The sequence below is a fragment of the Manis pentadactyla genome, chromosome 9, assembly GCF_030020395.1.
Source record: "Manis pentadactyla isolate mManPen7 chromosome 9, mManPen7.hap1, whole genome shotgun sequence".
NCBI lineage: Eukaryota > Metazoa > Chordata > Mammalia > Pholidota > Manidae > Manis > Manis pentadactyla.
In genome coordinates this window covers 57976798-57993384 of record NC_080027.1, presented here as the reverse complement: position 1 = coordinate 57993384, position 16587 = coordinate 57976798, and the positions used below count along the sequence as shown (strand labels likewise).

At 38.5% G+C, this 16587-nt stretch overlaps 1 protein-coding gene across 2 annotated transcripts in view; it reads right to left on the bottom strand.

Moving 5' to 3' along the window:
* GTF2H1 (general transcription factor IIH subunit 1) overlaps nucleotides 1-16587 on the bottom strand; it is a 38418-nt gene that overhangs the window by 20268 nt on the left and 1563 nt on the right. For both annotated transcript variants that reach the window (XM_036920139.2, XM_036920138.2), the window contains exons 2-3: nucleotides 11887-12055; nucleotides 579-771 (exon numbers count right to left, since the gene is read on the bottom strand). In XM_036920139.2, coding sequence (XP_036776034.1) covers nucleotides 579-771; nucleotides 11887-12040 — 347 coding nt within the window. In that variant the 5' untranslated portion in view covers nucleotides 12041-12055. The remainder of the gene's footprint in view (nucleotides 1-578; nucleotides 772-11886; nucleotides 12056-16587) is intronic.

Here is a 16587-nt window from a genome sequence, read left to right as displayed (position 1 = left end):
CTCTGTATCCCAGGGTAGAAAGGCTACTGTACTGTATTATCTCTCACAAATAAAGGTGAATGGGGAAGGGAGGAGGTATGCTTGAGTTTTTCCAGCAACTCGTTTTTCATAAGCACTTGGAGACATAAGCATAGATGGCCTGAAAGATACTGGTGATGGAATTCTCTTATCAGAAATTACCATTATCTTACATGCTTTCTTAACTTTTTACAATATGATTTCTTTAAGGTTTCTTATTCACAAAAACACTTTTAATGGTTTAGTGCCTTCTATGTAACAATAAACTATGAAAAGGAATTTAGGGACCTTAGCACTTTCCAATCTCAGTTCTGTTCCTAAGCAGATGCTGGGCTTGGGCAGTTAATTTAACTTCTGGGTTTATACATCTTCATTTACCCAAAGCCAAATAGCTAGTAAGATGCTAAAGTTGAGAACCAAAGAGAGCTAAAGATAACAAAGCCCATATTTTTCTATATTATGTTATGGAAGCACAAAAGGTGAGAAATAATAAGCTATTACTGCACTAAGAATCTGGAGAGAAACTGGTATCTCTTCAAAATGTTATTCTCCTCCTTCACCTGTTTTTCTCTTCCAGTTCTTTATTTGCTTTCCTTTTGAATTTGGGCAGCAGCTGTTGTAGAAGGTCTTTAACTGCATCTCGTTCTTTCACTGCTGTGCTTTCATTGGAAAAATGGAAGTTAGTTGTGTCCCCTGCATGTAGGACCAGCTGAAGTTGAATTTTAGCTTTTCCTTCTGGACTTATTTTCTGGCCTAGAAAAAACCATGAGGCTAATTAGATGAGGGAAACTGCCATACAATAGATCACTTCTCCTCCCAGGAAGATTCGGGATTCCTCTGGGCTTTACCCACCCTGTTCCAATCTTGATGCTTTCGCAGAAATACACTCTTTTCAAATAATCCCATATAACGAGAGAATGGTTCAACAAATTCACTAACACTCTGCCTCCTTCTCCAGTAGCCTTTTTTGTGTGGCACTTCTCACCCACTGCTTTCACCCCAGACACTAAAGGGCTTTTGTTGCCATGCAACTAGGCAGACCTCTTTAAAGCTTTCTCAACAGACAACTAGAAGTCCTAAATCCACCCTACACAGCCTGCCTCCAATCAATCATATTAATAAAAATGATTTGTCATGATTCAAAAAACTCCAAAACACAGCCCATGGCTTGCTTACTAATTGTACAGGAAAATATGTATTTTTTACATTTGCAAGATTTGATGTCACCACTTTAACCAAGTGATCAAACTTAGCCTCATTAAAACCCTCGTGACAACCGAGGGAAGGGGCTTTCCGAGGTGATAGAATAGGAAGTAACCACCACTACCTATGTGTGTTCTTGCTGAAAATGTTTGAGTGTAATCAAATCTGTAAGACCTGACTTTCCATTTGTAAGAAATACAGGCATAGAGAAATAATTAAACAAAATCTTAAGAAGACAACCAGACATAATCAGAATGTGTGATATTCTATAAGCCTATACTTTTAAAGAGCCTATAATACATACATGAACCTAGACTGGATATTGATTTAAAGAAAAAAAATCACAGCTATAAAAAACATCAGGACAACTGGGGAAATGCAGCAATGGTCTGAATGCTAGATGCTTATTATTAAACTTTTCTTGCGCAAAAATGTTATAAGCAGTCAAAGTGTATGCACACGTAATAGAGTATGGCAAAACAACAACTTTTTATTTAGGTGGATTAATTTATATAGCTATATACTAAACCATCCTTTATTCTTTAACTTTGAAGATATTTGTAATAAATTGGGGCTGGAAATGTCAAAATACAGCTACAGAGCAGAGGACTTGTAGTTTTAAAGAGTGGGATTCATGGCAATGTTACTGCTTTGTCTTCTTCATGGAGGGGCTTTGTCCCACTGAATGGGTGACTCATGGCAATGTGAACATGCTTCCTAGAGCTCTCAGCCCCAAGTAACTGCTAACCCCTAAATAAACAGAAACTTTATCTATGGAGATGCTCCTTCCAGACCAACAGTTTGGATGAAATATCTTACTGCTAAAGTAGTAATATTAAGCAATTTACACCATCAGCCACCCTATTCCCTTGTTCCATTCCTCCAACACAAACTACTCCTTTCTAGGCATCTTTTCTCAGTCACTGCTTTACCCTTGCTCTATTTTAGCTCTTGCCTGTGAGAGGCATAGTTCTGAAGGTTTTTAGCTAGCTTATTACACTGCTAATTTATTATTGGTAACTTTCAATGGCTTCTTTCAGAAATGGATATTCTTTCAAATATTCACCTTAAAATGAAAACTGATCTGGTGCAGATATAGATTTGCATGTATGCTCTCCTCCCCAATAGCTGAGAAGAAATGTCAAGAAATAAGATAGTCATATTTTTTATTGCAGAGTATCACAGTGAGTATGTTTTGCAAAACTACAGGGCTAACTTTCTGTTTAAGAGAAACGTTAATACAAGCAGTTCCTAATTTATGAATCTACTGTAGTACAAATGTCAGTTTATAAGATTATTATCAGGAACCTGGTTAGATATTTTCCCATTGAAACCAAGTTTTAAAAGGAGGTAATATTACCGGAATAGACAGCTTAAGAATTATGAATTTTAAAAAGTATTTCCTTTTGAAAAGATACTAAGTTATTTTAGTGCAGAAAGATGAGGATTTTAGTCAGTTCCAGAAGCAAAACAGAAGTCCTTAGGGAAATTTCATACTCAAAAGACATTTGTAAATTGAGCACCTACACGTTGAGGCTTGTCTATTTTTCAAGGTGTCATGTTCCTTGAAATCTATACAGGATTTTATCTAGGGGAAGAATCTTACATCCAGGAAAACAGATGGATCCATATTAATGGTCACAGTTAAGATACCACAATTTATGAAGGGCCTTGTTACCAGACTCCTCTGGGGTCTCCTATTGAAGATCTTTAGTTAGGTGAATTACAGAAATCCTTTCAGAGTTAAGGTTCTAAATTCCAGAGTTCACTTGGTGTTTTTAAACCTAATTATTATTGATTCACAGGGCACCATGTACTTTGAGTAATAAATCCAAAGTAAAATCTTGCAAATTTGGAAAGAGAAGGGGTTTTGATTTGTCTTCATATTTAAAAATCACAAAAAGGATATAAAAATGTTATGCTCCGTATTTCTCCACCTATAGTCAATATAAAACCAAGTCTATCTTCTCAACAGATGATGGTCACATAACCAAAGATTTGACAGCCTGCTTAAATGATACAATTTTATTAAAGGGCAATCTGGCATCATCTATCAATATATTAAATGCATAAATCATTTGAAACAGTAAATCCTCTGCAAGGATTCATCCTATACACAAAAATTCACAAATATGGGGGCGGAAGATGGCGGCGTGAGTAGAGCAGCGGAAATCTCCTCCCAAAACAACATATATCTATGAAAATATAACAAAGACAACCCTTCCTAGAATAAAGACCAGAGGACACAGGACAATATCCAGACCACATCCACACCTGAGAGAACCCAGCGCCTCTCGAAGGGGGTAAGATACAAGCCCCGGCCCCGCGGGAGCCGAGCGCCCCTCCCCCCAGCTCCCGGCGGGAGAAGAGCAGGCAGAGCAGGAGGGAGACGGAGCCCAGGGCTGCCGAACACCCAGCCCCAGCCATCCGGGCCAGAGTGCAGGGCCCTCGATACTGGGAAAACAGGGCAGCAAGAACAGTGAGCAGGCACTGGAGGCTGGGCGACAGAGGACATAAGAAAAGCGCGCGACCATTTTTTTTTTTTTTTGCTTTTTTGCTGCTTTCTTTTGGCGAGCGCTCTTTGGAAGTCTTAAAGGGACAGGGACCCCAATATTAGGGAAACAGGGCAGAAAGACCGGTGAGCAGAGGCCTGAGGCTGGCACCGGAGAATAAAGAAAAACGAACGACCACCTTTTTTTTTTTTAATTAAAAAATTTTTTTTTTTTTTTTTAATTAAAAAAATTTTTTTTTCTTGTTTTTTTTTGTGGTCGTTGTTTTGTTTTGGCGGGTGCTTTTTGGAAGTCTTAAAGGGGCAGGGCGGGCCACTTAATCCAGAGGTAGGGAATCCGGGATCTCTGGGCACCCTAACCCCTGGGCTGCAGGGAGCAGGGAGGCCCCTTACGGAGATAAATAGCCTCCCAGCAGCTCCTGCTCCAACGCGACTCCACCATTTTGGAGTAGCTGCCCGAGCCAGGCCACGCCCACAGCAACAGCGGAGATTAACTCCATAGCAGCCGGGCAGGAAGCAGAAGCCCTGTCTGCGCGCAGCTGCGCAGCACAAGCCACTAGAGGCCGCTGTTCTCCCAGGAGAGGAGGGCCACAAACCAACAAGAAAGGAAGTCCTTCCAGCCGTCACTCGTCCCAGTTCTGCAGACTATTCCTATCACCATGAAAAGGCAAAGCTACAGGCAGACAAAGATCACAGAGACAACACCAGAGAAGGAGACAGACCTAACCAGTCTTCCTGACAAAGAATTCAAAATAAGAATCATAAACATGCTGACAGAGATGCAGAGAAACACGCAAGAAAAATGGGATGAAGTCCGGAAAGAGATCACAGATGCCAGAAAGGAGATCGCAGAAATGAAACAAACTCTGGAAGGGTTTATAAGCAGAATGGATAGAATGCAAGAGGCCATTGATGGAATTGAAATCAGAGAACAGGAACGCATAGAAGCTGACATAGAGAGAGACAAAAGGATCTCCAGGAATGAAACAATATTAAGAGAACTGTGTGACCAATCTAAAAGGAGCAATATCCGTATTATAGGGGTCCCAGAAGAAGAAGAGAGAGGCAAAGAGATGGAAAGTATCTTAGAAGAAATAATTGCTGAAAACTTCCCCACACTGGGGGAGGAAGTAATCGAACAGACCACGGAAATACACAGAACCCCCAACAGAAAGGATCCAAGAAGGGCAACACCAAGACACATAATAATTAAAATGGCAAAGATCAAGGACAAGGAAAGAGTGTTAAAGGCAGCTAGAGAGAAAAAGGTCACCTATAAAGGGAAACCCATCAGGCTAACGTCAGATTTCTCAACAGAAACCCTACAGGCCAGAAGAGAATGGCATGATATATTTAATACAATGAAACAGAAGGGCCTTGAACCAAGGATACTGTATCCAGCACGACTATCATTCAAATATGACGGTGGGATTAAACAATTCCCAGACAAACAAAAGCTGAGGGAATTTGCTTTCCACAAACCACCTCTACAGAACATCTTACAGGGACTGCTCTAGATGGGAGCACTCCTAGAAAGAGCACAGCACAAAACACCCAACATATGAAGAATCGAGGAGGAGGAACAAGAAGGGAGAGAAGAAAAGAATCTCCAGACAGTGTATATAACAGCTCAATAAGCGAGCTAAGTTAGGCAGTAAGATACTAAAGAGGCTAACCTTGAACCTTTGGTAACCACGAATTTAAAGCCTGCAATGGCAATAAGTACATATCTTTCAATAGTCACCCTAAATGTTAATGGGTTGAATGCACCAATCAAAAGACACAGAGTAACAGAATGGATAAAAAAGCAAGACCCATCTATATGCTGCTTACAAGAAACTCACCTCAAACCCAAAGACATGTACAGACTAAAAGTCAAGGGATGGAAAAACATATTTCAAGCAAACAACAGTGAGAAGAAAGCAGGGGTTGCAGTACTAATATCAGACAAAATAGACTTCAAAACAAAGAAAGTAACAAGAGATAAAGAAGGACACTACATAATGATAAAGGGCTCAGTCAAACAAGAGGATATAACCATTCTAAATATATATGCACCCAACACAGGAGCACCAGCATATGTGAAACAAATACTAACAGAACTAAAGGGGGATATAGACTGCAATGCATTCATTCTAGGAGACTTCAACACACCACTCACCCCAAAGGATAGATCCACTGGGCAGAAAATAAGTAAGGACACGGAAGCACTGAACAACACAGTAGAACAGATGGACCTAATAGACATCTATAGAACTCTACATCCAAAAGCAGCGGGATATACATTCTTCTCAAGTGCACATGGAACATTCTCCAGAATAGACCACATACTAGGCCACAAAAAGAGCCTCAAAAATTCCAAAAGATTGAAATCCTACCAAACAACTTTTCAGACCACAAAGGCATAAAACTAGAAATAAACTGTACAAAGAAAGCAAAGAGGCTCACGAACACATGGAGGCTTAACAACACGCTCCTAAATAATCAATGGATCAATGACCAAATCAAAATGGAGATCCAGCAATATATGGAAACAAATGACAACAACAACACTAAGCCCCAACTTCTGTGGGACACAGCAAAAGCAGTCTTAAGAGGAAAGTATATAGCAATCCAAGCATATTTAAAAAAGGAAGAGCAATCCCAAATGAATGGTCTAATGTCACAATTATCGAAATTGGAAAAAGAAGAACAGATGAGGCCTAAGGTCAGCAGAAGGAGGGACATAATAAAGATCAGAGAAGAAATAAATAAAATTGAGAAGAATAAAACAATAGCAAAAATCAATGAAACCAAGAGCTGGTTCTTCGAGAAAATAAACAAAATAGATAAGCCTCTAGCCAGACTTATTAAGAAGAAAAGAGAGTCAACACAAATCAACAGTATCAGAAACGAGAAAGGAAAAATCACGACGGACCCCACGGAAATGCAAAGAATTATTGGAGAATACTATGAAAACCTATATGCTAACAAGCTGGGAAACCTAGGAGAAATGGACAACTTCCTAGAAAAATATAACCTTCCAAGATTGACCCAGGAAGAAACAGAAAATCTAAACAGACCAATTACCAGCAACGAAATTGAAGAGGTAATCAAAAAACTACCAAAGAACAAAACCCCCGGGCCAGATGGATTTACCTCGGAATTTTATCAGACATACAGGGAAGACATAATACCCATTCTCCTTAAAGTTTTCCAAAAAATAGAGGAGGAGGGGATACTCCCAAACTCATTCTATGAAGCTAACATCACCCTAATACCAAAACCAGGCAAAGACCCCACCAAAAAAGAAAACTACAGACCAATATCCCTGATGAATGTAGATGCAAAAATACTCAACAAAATATTAGCAAACCGAATTCAAAAATACATCAAAAGGATCATACACCATGACCAAGTGGGATTCATTCCAGGGATGCAAGGATGGTACAACATTCGAAAGTCCATCAACATCATCCACCACATCAACAAAAAGAAAGACAAAAACCACATGATCATCTCCATAGATGCTGAAAAAGCATTTGACAAAGTTCAACATTCATTCATGTTAAAAACTCTCAGCAAAATGGGAATAGAGGGCAAGTACCTCAACATAATAAAGGCCATCTATGATAAACCCACAGCCAACATTATATTGAACAGCGAGAAGCTGAAAGCATTTCCTCTGAGATCGGGAACTAGACAGGGATGCCCACTCTCTCCACTGTTATTTAACATAGTACTGGAGGTCCTAGCCACGGCAATCAGACAAAATAAAGAAATACAAGGAATCCAGATTGGTAAAGAAGAAGTTAAACTGTCACTATTTGCAGATGACATGATACTGTACATAAAAAACCCTAAAGACTCCACCCCAAAACTACTAGAACTGATATCGGAATACAGCAAAGTTGCAGGATACAAAATCAACACACAGAAATCTGTGGCTTTCCTATATACTAACAATGAACCAACAGAAAGAGAAATCAGGAAAACAACTCCATTCACAATTGCATCAAAAAAAATAAAATACCTAGGAATAAACCTAACCAAAGAAGTGAAAGACTTATACTCTGAAAACTACAAGTCACTCTTAAGAGAAATTAAAGGGGACACTAACAGATGGAAACTCATCCCATGCTCGTGGCTAGGAAGAATTAATATCGTCAAAATGGCCATCCTGCCCAAAGCAATATACAGATTTGATGCAATCCCTATGAAACTACCAGCAACATTCTTCAATGAACTGGAACAAATAATTCAAAAATTCATATGGAAACACCAAAGACCCCGAATAGCCAAAGCAATCCTGAGAAAGAAGAATAAAGTAGGGGGGATCTCACTCCCCAACTTCAAGCTCTACTATAAAGCCATAGTAATCAAGACAATTTGGTACTGGCACAAGAGCAGAGCCACAGACCAATGGAACAGACTAGAGAATCCAGACATTAACCCAGACATATATGGTCAATTAATATTTGATAAAGGAGCCATGGACATACAATGGCGAAATGACAGTCTCTTCAACAGGTGGTGCTGGCAAAACTGGACAGCTACATGTAGGAGAATGAAACTGGACCATTGTCTAACCCCATATACAAAAGTAAACTCAAAATGGATCAAAGACCTGAATGTAAGCCATGAAACCATTAAACTCTTGGAAGAAAACATAGGCGAAAACCTCTTAGACATAAACATGAGTGACCTCTTCTTGAACATATCTCCCCGGGCAAGGAAAACAACAGCAAAAATGAGTAAGTGGGACTATATTAAGCTGAAAAGCTTCTGTACAGCAAAAGACACCATCAATAGAACAAGAAGGATCCCTACAGTATGGGAGAATATATTTGAAAATGACACATCCGATAAAGGCTTGACGTCCAAAATATATAAGGAGCTCTCACGCCTCAACAAACAAAAAACAAATAACCCAATTAAAAAATGGGCAGAGGAACTGAACAGACAGTTCTCCAAAAAAGAATTTCAGATGGCCAACAGACACATGAAAAGATGCTCCACATCGCTAATTATCAGAGAAATGCAAATTAAAACCACAATGAGGTATCACCTCACACCAGTAAGGATGGCTGCCATCCAAAAGACAAACAACAACAAATGTTGGCGAGGCTGTGGAGAAAGGGGAACCCTCCTACACTGCTGGTGGGAATGTAAGTTAGTTCAACCATTGTGGAAAGCAGTATGGAGGTACATCAAAATGCTCAAAACAGACTTACCATTTGACCCAGGAATTCCACTCCTAGGAATTTACCCTAAGAATGCAGCAATCAAGTTTGAGAAAGACAGATGCACCCCTATGTTTATTGCAGCACTATTTACAATAGCCAAGAATTGGAAGCAACCTAAATGTCCATCAATAGATGAATGGATAAAGAAGATGTGGTACATATACACAATGGAATACTACTCAGCTATAAGAAAAGGGCAAATCCAATCATTTGCAGCAACATGGATGGAGCTGGAGGGTATTATGCTCAGTGAAACAAGCCAAGCGGAGAAAGAGAAATACCAAATGATTTCACTTATCTGTGGAATATAAGAACAAAGGAAAAACTGAAGGAACAAAACAGCAGCAGAATCACAGAACTCAAGAATGGACTAACAGGTACCAAAGGGAAAGGGACTGGGGAGGATGGGTGGGTAGGGAGGGATAAGGGGGGGAGAAGTAGGGGGGTATTAAGATTAACATGCATGGGGGGGTAGGAGAAAAGGGAGGGCTGTACAACACAGAGAAGGCAAGTAGTGATTCTACAACATTTTGCTATGCTGATGGACAGTGACTGTAAAGGGGTTTATAGGGGAGACCTGTTATAGGGGAGAGCCTAGTAAACATAATATTCGTCATGTAAGTGTAGATTAGTGATAGCAAAAAAAAAAAAAAAAAAAAAAAAAGGGCAGTTCCTGTGTGGTAACCTCCAACGAGTTCTACACAAGGGTATAAAGGGCATATAAAAGTGTAGGCAAAGGGTCTGTTTGTGTTTATACAGAGGATCAAAGCCTAATTGGGCTACCCCGAAAATGAACTAAGATACGATATGAAAAAGAACTTCCAACATCTGCACCCTCTGGAAGACTCATGCCAGAAGATGATCATCAAAAAACCCCAACAAAGATCCACGCACTGCTACAGCTGTAGATGCACTCATCCCACCAGTTCCTGGACCTGCCATGGGAATGAGGAAGGAGATATCTAAGCTGGCCTGTGCATACAGTAAAACAACAAAATTGGACTGGATCTATACTGTTGGAACTCAACCAAGAATTTGGAGAAGTGCAAATTGTAGCGCTCCAAAGTCTTACAACTACAAACTATTTATTGTTCAAAGAACATATGGCATGTGAACAGTCCCCAGGAATGGGTTGTTTTAATTTGTCTGATTTCTCTCAGACTGTTCAAGTTCATTTGGACAATATCCACCATATCATAGATAAGTTTTCACAAATGCCTAAGGTGCCTAACTGGTTTTCTTGGTTTCACTGCAGATGGCTGGTAATTACAGATATGCTTTGGTTATGTAACTATACTCCTATTATGTTAATGTGTGTGTGCAATTTAAGTAGTAGCTTAAAACCTATACATGCTGAAGTTACTCTACAAGAAGATATATCAAAGAAATAATCAATCTTCCCATGTTTTCTTCCGCCTGCTACTTCTATAGCTTTTCTTCTTCCTTCCTAATTACAACCCTTAAATAGAATTCGTGCCTCATATCAAATTTACCGAGTATCATAATTCTTCCAAGTGGTAAAGATACCTCAAGACAAATGCTGGGCATAGAAGCCACAGGGCATAAATATGCAAAGAAGTAAAAAGCTAACTTTTTCAAACAATAAGGCTTCCCTCTCACTTACCAACTTCACATTTCCCTGTATGGCCCCGGAAGATGACTGGTTAGCCAGAGACGGGTAAGATTCCTCAAGGGAGGAACAACCTAAGACAGGCACAGTCGCAGGGGGGCCATCAGGTGAGAAATTGGGGATCAACAGAGGTGAGGCTTAGAACCTCACCCCCCCGTTCTGAGAGAAATCTTCTGCATACGTGGATGTTTTATTGCCCTGGTCTAGCTTGGATTAACACATAGTCTACAGGCACACACCTGATCATCTACATGTGCTCTCTTACAACACTAAACTATGTTTTCTACCTTTATCTTGTATCTACCTACCACTTCAGCATTTTATTAAAAATAATAATAATAAAGAGAGAAATGTGGTATCCACATATAAATCAAGTATAAAAACCAAATGAGTATTCATATTTGAACTGACTGTTTATAGTTCATAATGCATGAGCAAAACCGAAAGTTTCTGTGATGACTGCCCTTGTACTGTTCACTATGTAACTTATTCATTATGTAAGAATTTGTTCTACATGTAAAAACTTGTTTGTTATGCCTCAGAAGATTGGAGACTGACAAAAATTAGGCTTGGGGTGGAATAATGAGTGTGCATTGAGCATTGACTCTCCTATACAGAATTTTATTGTCGTTAACAACCATTTGATCAATAAATATGAGAGATGCCCTCACAAAAAAAAAAAAAAAAAAAAAAAGGACTTCCAATGGTAAAATAAATTAGTAACCGGGATGTAATGTATAGCATAAGGAATATAGTCAAGATATTGTAACAGCCTGGTAGGGTGATAGCTGGAACCTAGAATTATGTATATAAATGTTCTACCACTGTGATGTACACTTGAAACTCATGTAATGCAATACTGTGTGTCAACTACCCTTCAATAAAAAATAATTATTAAAAAAAAAAAAAAAAAAAATTCACAAATATATTAGTGCACAGATCTAAACTGCAACATTGTTTGCAGTAACAAAATTCTGTAAAAGTTACCTAATGTCATTCAGCAAAGAACTATTAAATACATGATTGTATATCCACAGTGGAGTACTGCACAGCTCTTGAAATAAGGTACGTGTGGAGGTATTTACTGAGGTAGGTTTACATATGTAAACTACACACTCTATTATTAAGTAGAAAAGCCAAGTTACAGAATGATAAGTATATATACTCAGTGATTTCACTTTGTAATAGTTTCTTTATGGTTGATTATTTGGATGTAATAATAAAAATCCACAAAGATTATACAAACAACCTTCTTAAAGAATTACTACAACATACATCAGACCTTGGTATAGTTGACTTACATTTAATATCCGCATACATATGGCTGATTGTAAATCTATCTTTGCCTTCAGGTGCCCAAGCAATTCTTTCTGCCATGAGGTACAGAGCTCCATCTTGCTTCTTTTGACGCACCTTCTTCACAATCAGCAAAACTTCTTCAGATGAAGTTGCCATGATGGCTAGAAGGTGCTAAGAGACAAAAAGATTTCACATTTCAATTAGGATCAGGTTTGTTGACTTCCAGAGTCCCTTCCAAATCTATTAACTTAAATAATGAGGAGGAAAAAAGTCTCTTCCCTCATTCAAAGATGAAGGTAAAGTTGGATAGCGTTATTCCTTCAAAATAAAATTTCATTTTACTCCTACCATAGGTGCATATATTTATAACACCTGGCAATTTTTAAACCATATTTACATTGCTAATTAGAGTATTTCAATTTATTTTTATTTTCCTCAATTGTATTTTTAAATCTGAAACACAATTTTACTACAAAATGTTTTAAAATCTGTATTTAGACTTGTAGAACTTCAGAATTAAACAGAACTTTAATGAATATTTAGTCCAAACTTATTTAGACAAAAACAACTAAGGGCCACAGGATTTGTGTGACCTTTCCATAAGCACTCCCAGAGCTGAAACCATACCCATGCTGATTCCTGGTTTGTTACTTCCTATGTACTTATCTCAAGATAAATGTCTGTCAATAGTGATTTCTGCTTTCAAAAAGCTACCAGTTTAGTGAGCAAGATATAGTATGTGTGTGTATACACAAATGAGAATGTGTGAAGTCCAAAAAGGGAAACAATATATATGCCTAGATCAGGTCTCAGAGGCAATTTCTTCACATGGAAGAAAGGTCTCAGGTGTAATTAACAAACCAACAAAATGCATGTATTAGGTGTTCTGTTTGATGCCCTTCGACAAAAATACACTCATGTGCCATTACCCAAAACAAGACAAAGATATTTCCATCATCCCGGAACATCTTCATGTTCCTGTCCAGTCAGTTCTCTTCCTCTCACCCTCCAACAAATTATTTTCTGATTTCTATCAGAACAGATTAGTTTTTGTCTGTTCTAGGATTCCAAATAAATGGATTGTGCCAGATGTATTCTTTCGTCTCTTTTTGCTTAACATATTTTTTGAAATTCACTATATTAGTATATGTATCAGCATATTTTTTTCATATAATTTAGTTATGAATTGGGTCTTGAATGAGGATCGTGACAGATGAAGGGAAACAGTCACTGCGGGCAGCGGTAATGGTTTGGGGCAAAGCCTTGAGGCTCTCTAGGAAGGGAGCAGTCAGCGCTGCATATATCATAAAGTTCATTCTGGGGATCAGTGGGATGTGAAGTTGGGTGGTTAAGAACAGAGGCACACAGTGGAGAATTCCACACTATGCGGTAGACAACAGAACACCTCTAAAGACTTTTCTTTAGGGGAGTGATTTGTATTTTAGGAAATAATCTGTGGGTAATCTGAGAGACTGAAGAAAGGGACCAGAAAGGGTCTGAGCCAGGAGTCAGTGAGAATGGAGAGGAAGGGACAAGGAAGGGTACTGAGGACAGACAGACATTTTAAGTGCTGATGGAGGTGTCACAGCTGCTTGCTCATACCCCATTTTTAAGGTTTACTGACATGGGTACAGTTGTGCCATTTACAGAAACAAGTAAGAAAGAAGAACAGGTATGAACAGGAAGACAAGGAATTCAGTTCTGGATGAGTGCAAGGTGATGCTGAGTCATGCAGGTAGAGATAGCCTCTATCATGCAGGCATTTTTAATGGTTGGGATGGAGCCTAATAAGCTAAATAACAAAAGGATTAAAAAATTCCACAATCCCACAACCTTAACATCAATTTTCTTAATTTTAAATTGTGCTTATTTTATCTGTACCCACCTTATGAATGTAATCATTAGGTACACCTGTTAATTACCTTGTTTTTCACTTGGCTATGGAACCTATTTCCCCACGTTGTTTACAATCTCCACAGTGTTGATATCCATGTATCATGTATGATAAAGGGTTAAAATTCTTAATACATAACACAGAACAATCATTTGTATTTTTATTGTTTTAAAATCTTAATTTGTAGCAGAAATTTTATAACATCTATTAAACACTTTAACATGAACTTTCTAATATTCACTACTATAAACACATATTAAAATAAAAAACCTGTTGTGTACTATGTATATATATTACGTACATTTACTGTGTGCTATTTACAATTATATTGCATACCATACAAACCATATTTTAGGAAACATGAATTAAAACCTAAGGAAGAAAGAAAAAACTGAAGGAACAAAACAGCAGCAGACTCACAGAACCCAAGAATGGACTAACAGTTACCAAAGGGAAAGGGACTGGGGAGAATGGGTGGGAAGGGAGGGAGAAGGGGGGAAAAAGGGGCACTACGATTAGCACACATAATGTAGTGGGGTCGGGGGGACACGGGAAAGGCAGTATATAGAGAGAAGACAAGTAATGATTCTATAGTATCTTACTACGTTGATGGATAGTGACTGTAATGGGGTATGTGGGAGGGGACTAGATAATAGGGGGAGTCTAGTAAGCATAATGTTGTTCAAGTAATTGTACATTAATGATACCAAAAAAAAAAAACTAAGGAAGATGGGAGGGGAGGGCTTTTGGGGGGAGGTGCGGTAAGCAGATAATTACAGGATAATGTTAAGTATGTTCATATGTGGAGGAAAAGCAGTGAGTAAGCATAGAGCAGGTCCCCGAATAACTGGGCTTATGTAAAGGCACAAATAAAAAATGTTAGCTTTGGAAGAGAACAGAAAAGCTTTTCTGACATGGGAAGGTAAGAAAGAAAAGACAGGTGAAGATAGAAAAACTCTAAAGTGGAGAATAAATTAGATAGACAGAACTGACTTCAATATAGAGTCAGTTACTCTAAATCAATTGGGAAAAAGACAGACCCTTATGTAGAGCATGTAAAACCATTCTTATTAAAATCCCTATAGGGAGAAATTGCTTGGCAAATTTCCCTTGTCATCTGTAGCACCTGCTAATTATACGAGGACAAGATTTTAGGAAGTTTAATAGAACCAGTGGGGCTAGCCTACAATTGCCTCTGTGAGATCTAGATTTTTCTTGAGGATGGCTTCTTGGATGGCAAAAACTTCTTCCCAGTAGAACTCTGAGAACTACAGATATTTTGTTATAAAAAAATACTGATCTAGTTACATTTAAATAAATTGGCTTGAAGACCTGGCTTTGCTAATAAAGATTATTTAAGAAACAATCTGCCACAAGACTTCTTTAAATAGCAAGATTCTCCAGTAAAGGCATTATTTTCAGTTGCAGTTAAATATGTGCCTGAAGCTAAATGTACATGCCTTGCTCTAAGCATCTGCACAATCTCATCCCTTCTCATCAACTGGCTTTTATTCATTTTTTTAGTCTACTCCAAGCTTGAAAGTTACTATTCAAGGTCTCCTATTCTTCTCTTCATAACACTTACCGGGACTGTAATTAAAATAATTCTTTTAAATGTTTGCCTCCCCCAACAAACTGCAAGCTTCAAAAAGAAGGGCAGAGGTTACGTGTGTTGTGTTCACTGCAGTACAGCATCCAGCAAAATATTCTGACCTTTAGTCCACTAAATATTTGTGACATCTATTTAAGATCTTTGTTGTTAAAAGAACACAATCTTGGTGAAACCTTTCCACATACATCCTCAGCTAAAGTTCAGGAAGTGCTTTAGCTCTCAAAGATTAGGGTATCATTCCTCACAGATTCCAACAACTGGCTCATTAAGGAAACAGGGATAGGAAGACTTTGAAACTATCCATAGAAATATTTAAATTACTTAATCTCTGCATTTCTATTACCTACATTCCCTTTTCTAATGTGCAGAGATAAATGGGGCAGAAAGAAAGGCAACAAGTGAAATACAAACTCATCCCCTCTAAAAGGAGAATTATTACACAGAGAGTGGCTGTTATCTTCTAGAATACAAAATGAGTTTGGAATGCTGCTTGCCTTGCCATTAGGCAATCCAAAAATGTTAACGATTCGCTATTACAGGGAGTAAGACCTTGGAAATATGTAGAGTGACCAAAATGTTCTGTTTTAAGGATAGTTACACATGGAAGATATTAAGGGAATAACTGATGTAGCAATTTTAAGACCAAATACTTTTACATTTTACAGCAGTGCAGGGAGAGGCAGAAAGAGGAAAATGAGATACAGGACAGAGAGAAACGTATGCTCATTTTTAGTAATAAATACTGCATGCTGACAATAGTACAACACTGAAATCGAGAAAAGACCAATCAGTTGGTAATCAAAATGGGGAAAGGAGAGACTGTTAGATGGATGCCTTGACACTGCCACGTTAAAGGCAGGAGAGATGGACGGGGCAAAAAGACATCTCTAGCAGCTGTACCCATGAGGTAGGAACAGTGGCCAAAATGCTAGGAAATCTCAAGGTACACCAGACAATGTTCTGATGGTTGGGGGAAAAAACCCGCAGCACAGAGAAGCAGGGCTAAAAGATGGGAAGAGATAGGCAGAGAGAAAATACAAATAAGCCTTGAGGGCAGGACATACAGGAAGCAGTCACAACTGACTGGAGCCGGATCATTTGGTTCATTCTAAGTGATTCTCTCTCCTTGCACCAATCCTCCTAGTATTTTTAAAGAGCTCTCTCTATATTTGCATTTTTTTTTTTAACATTTGCACT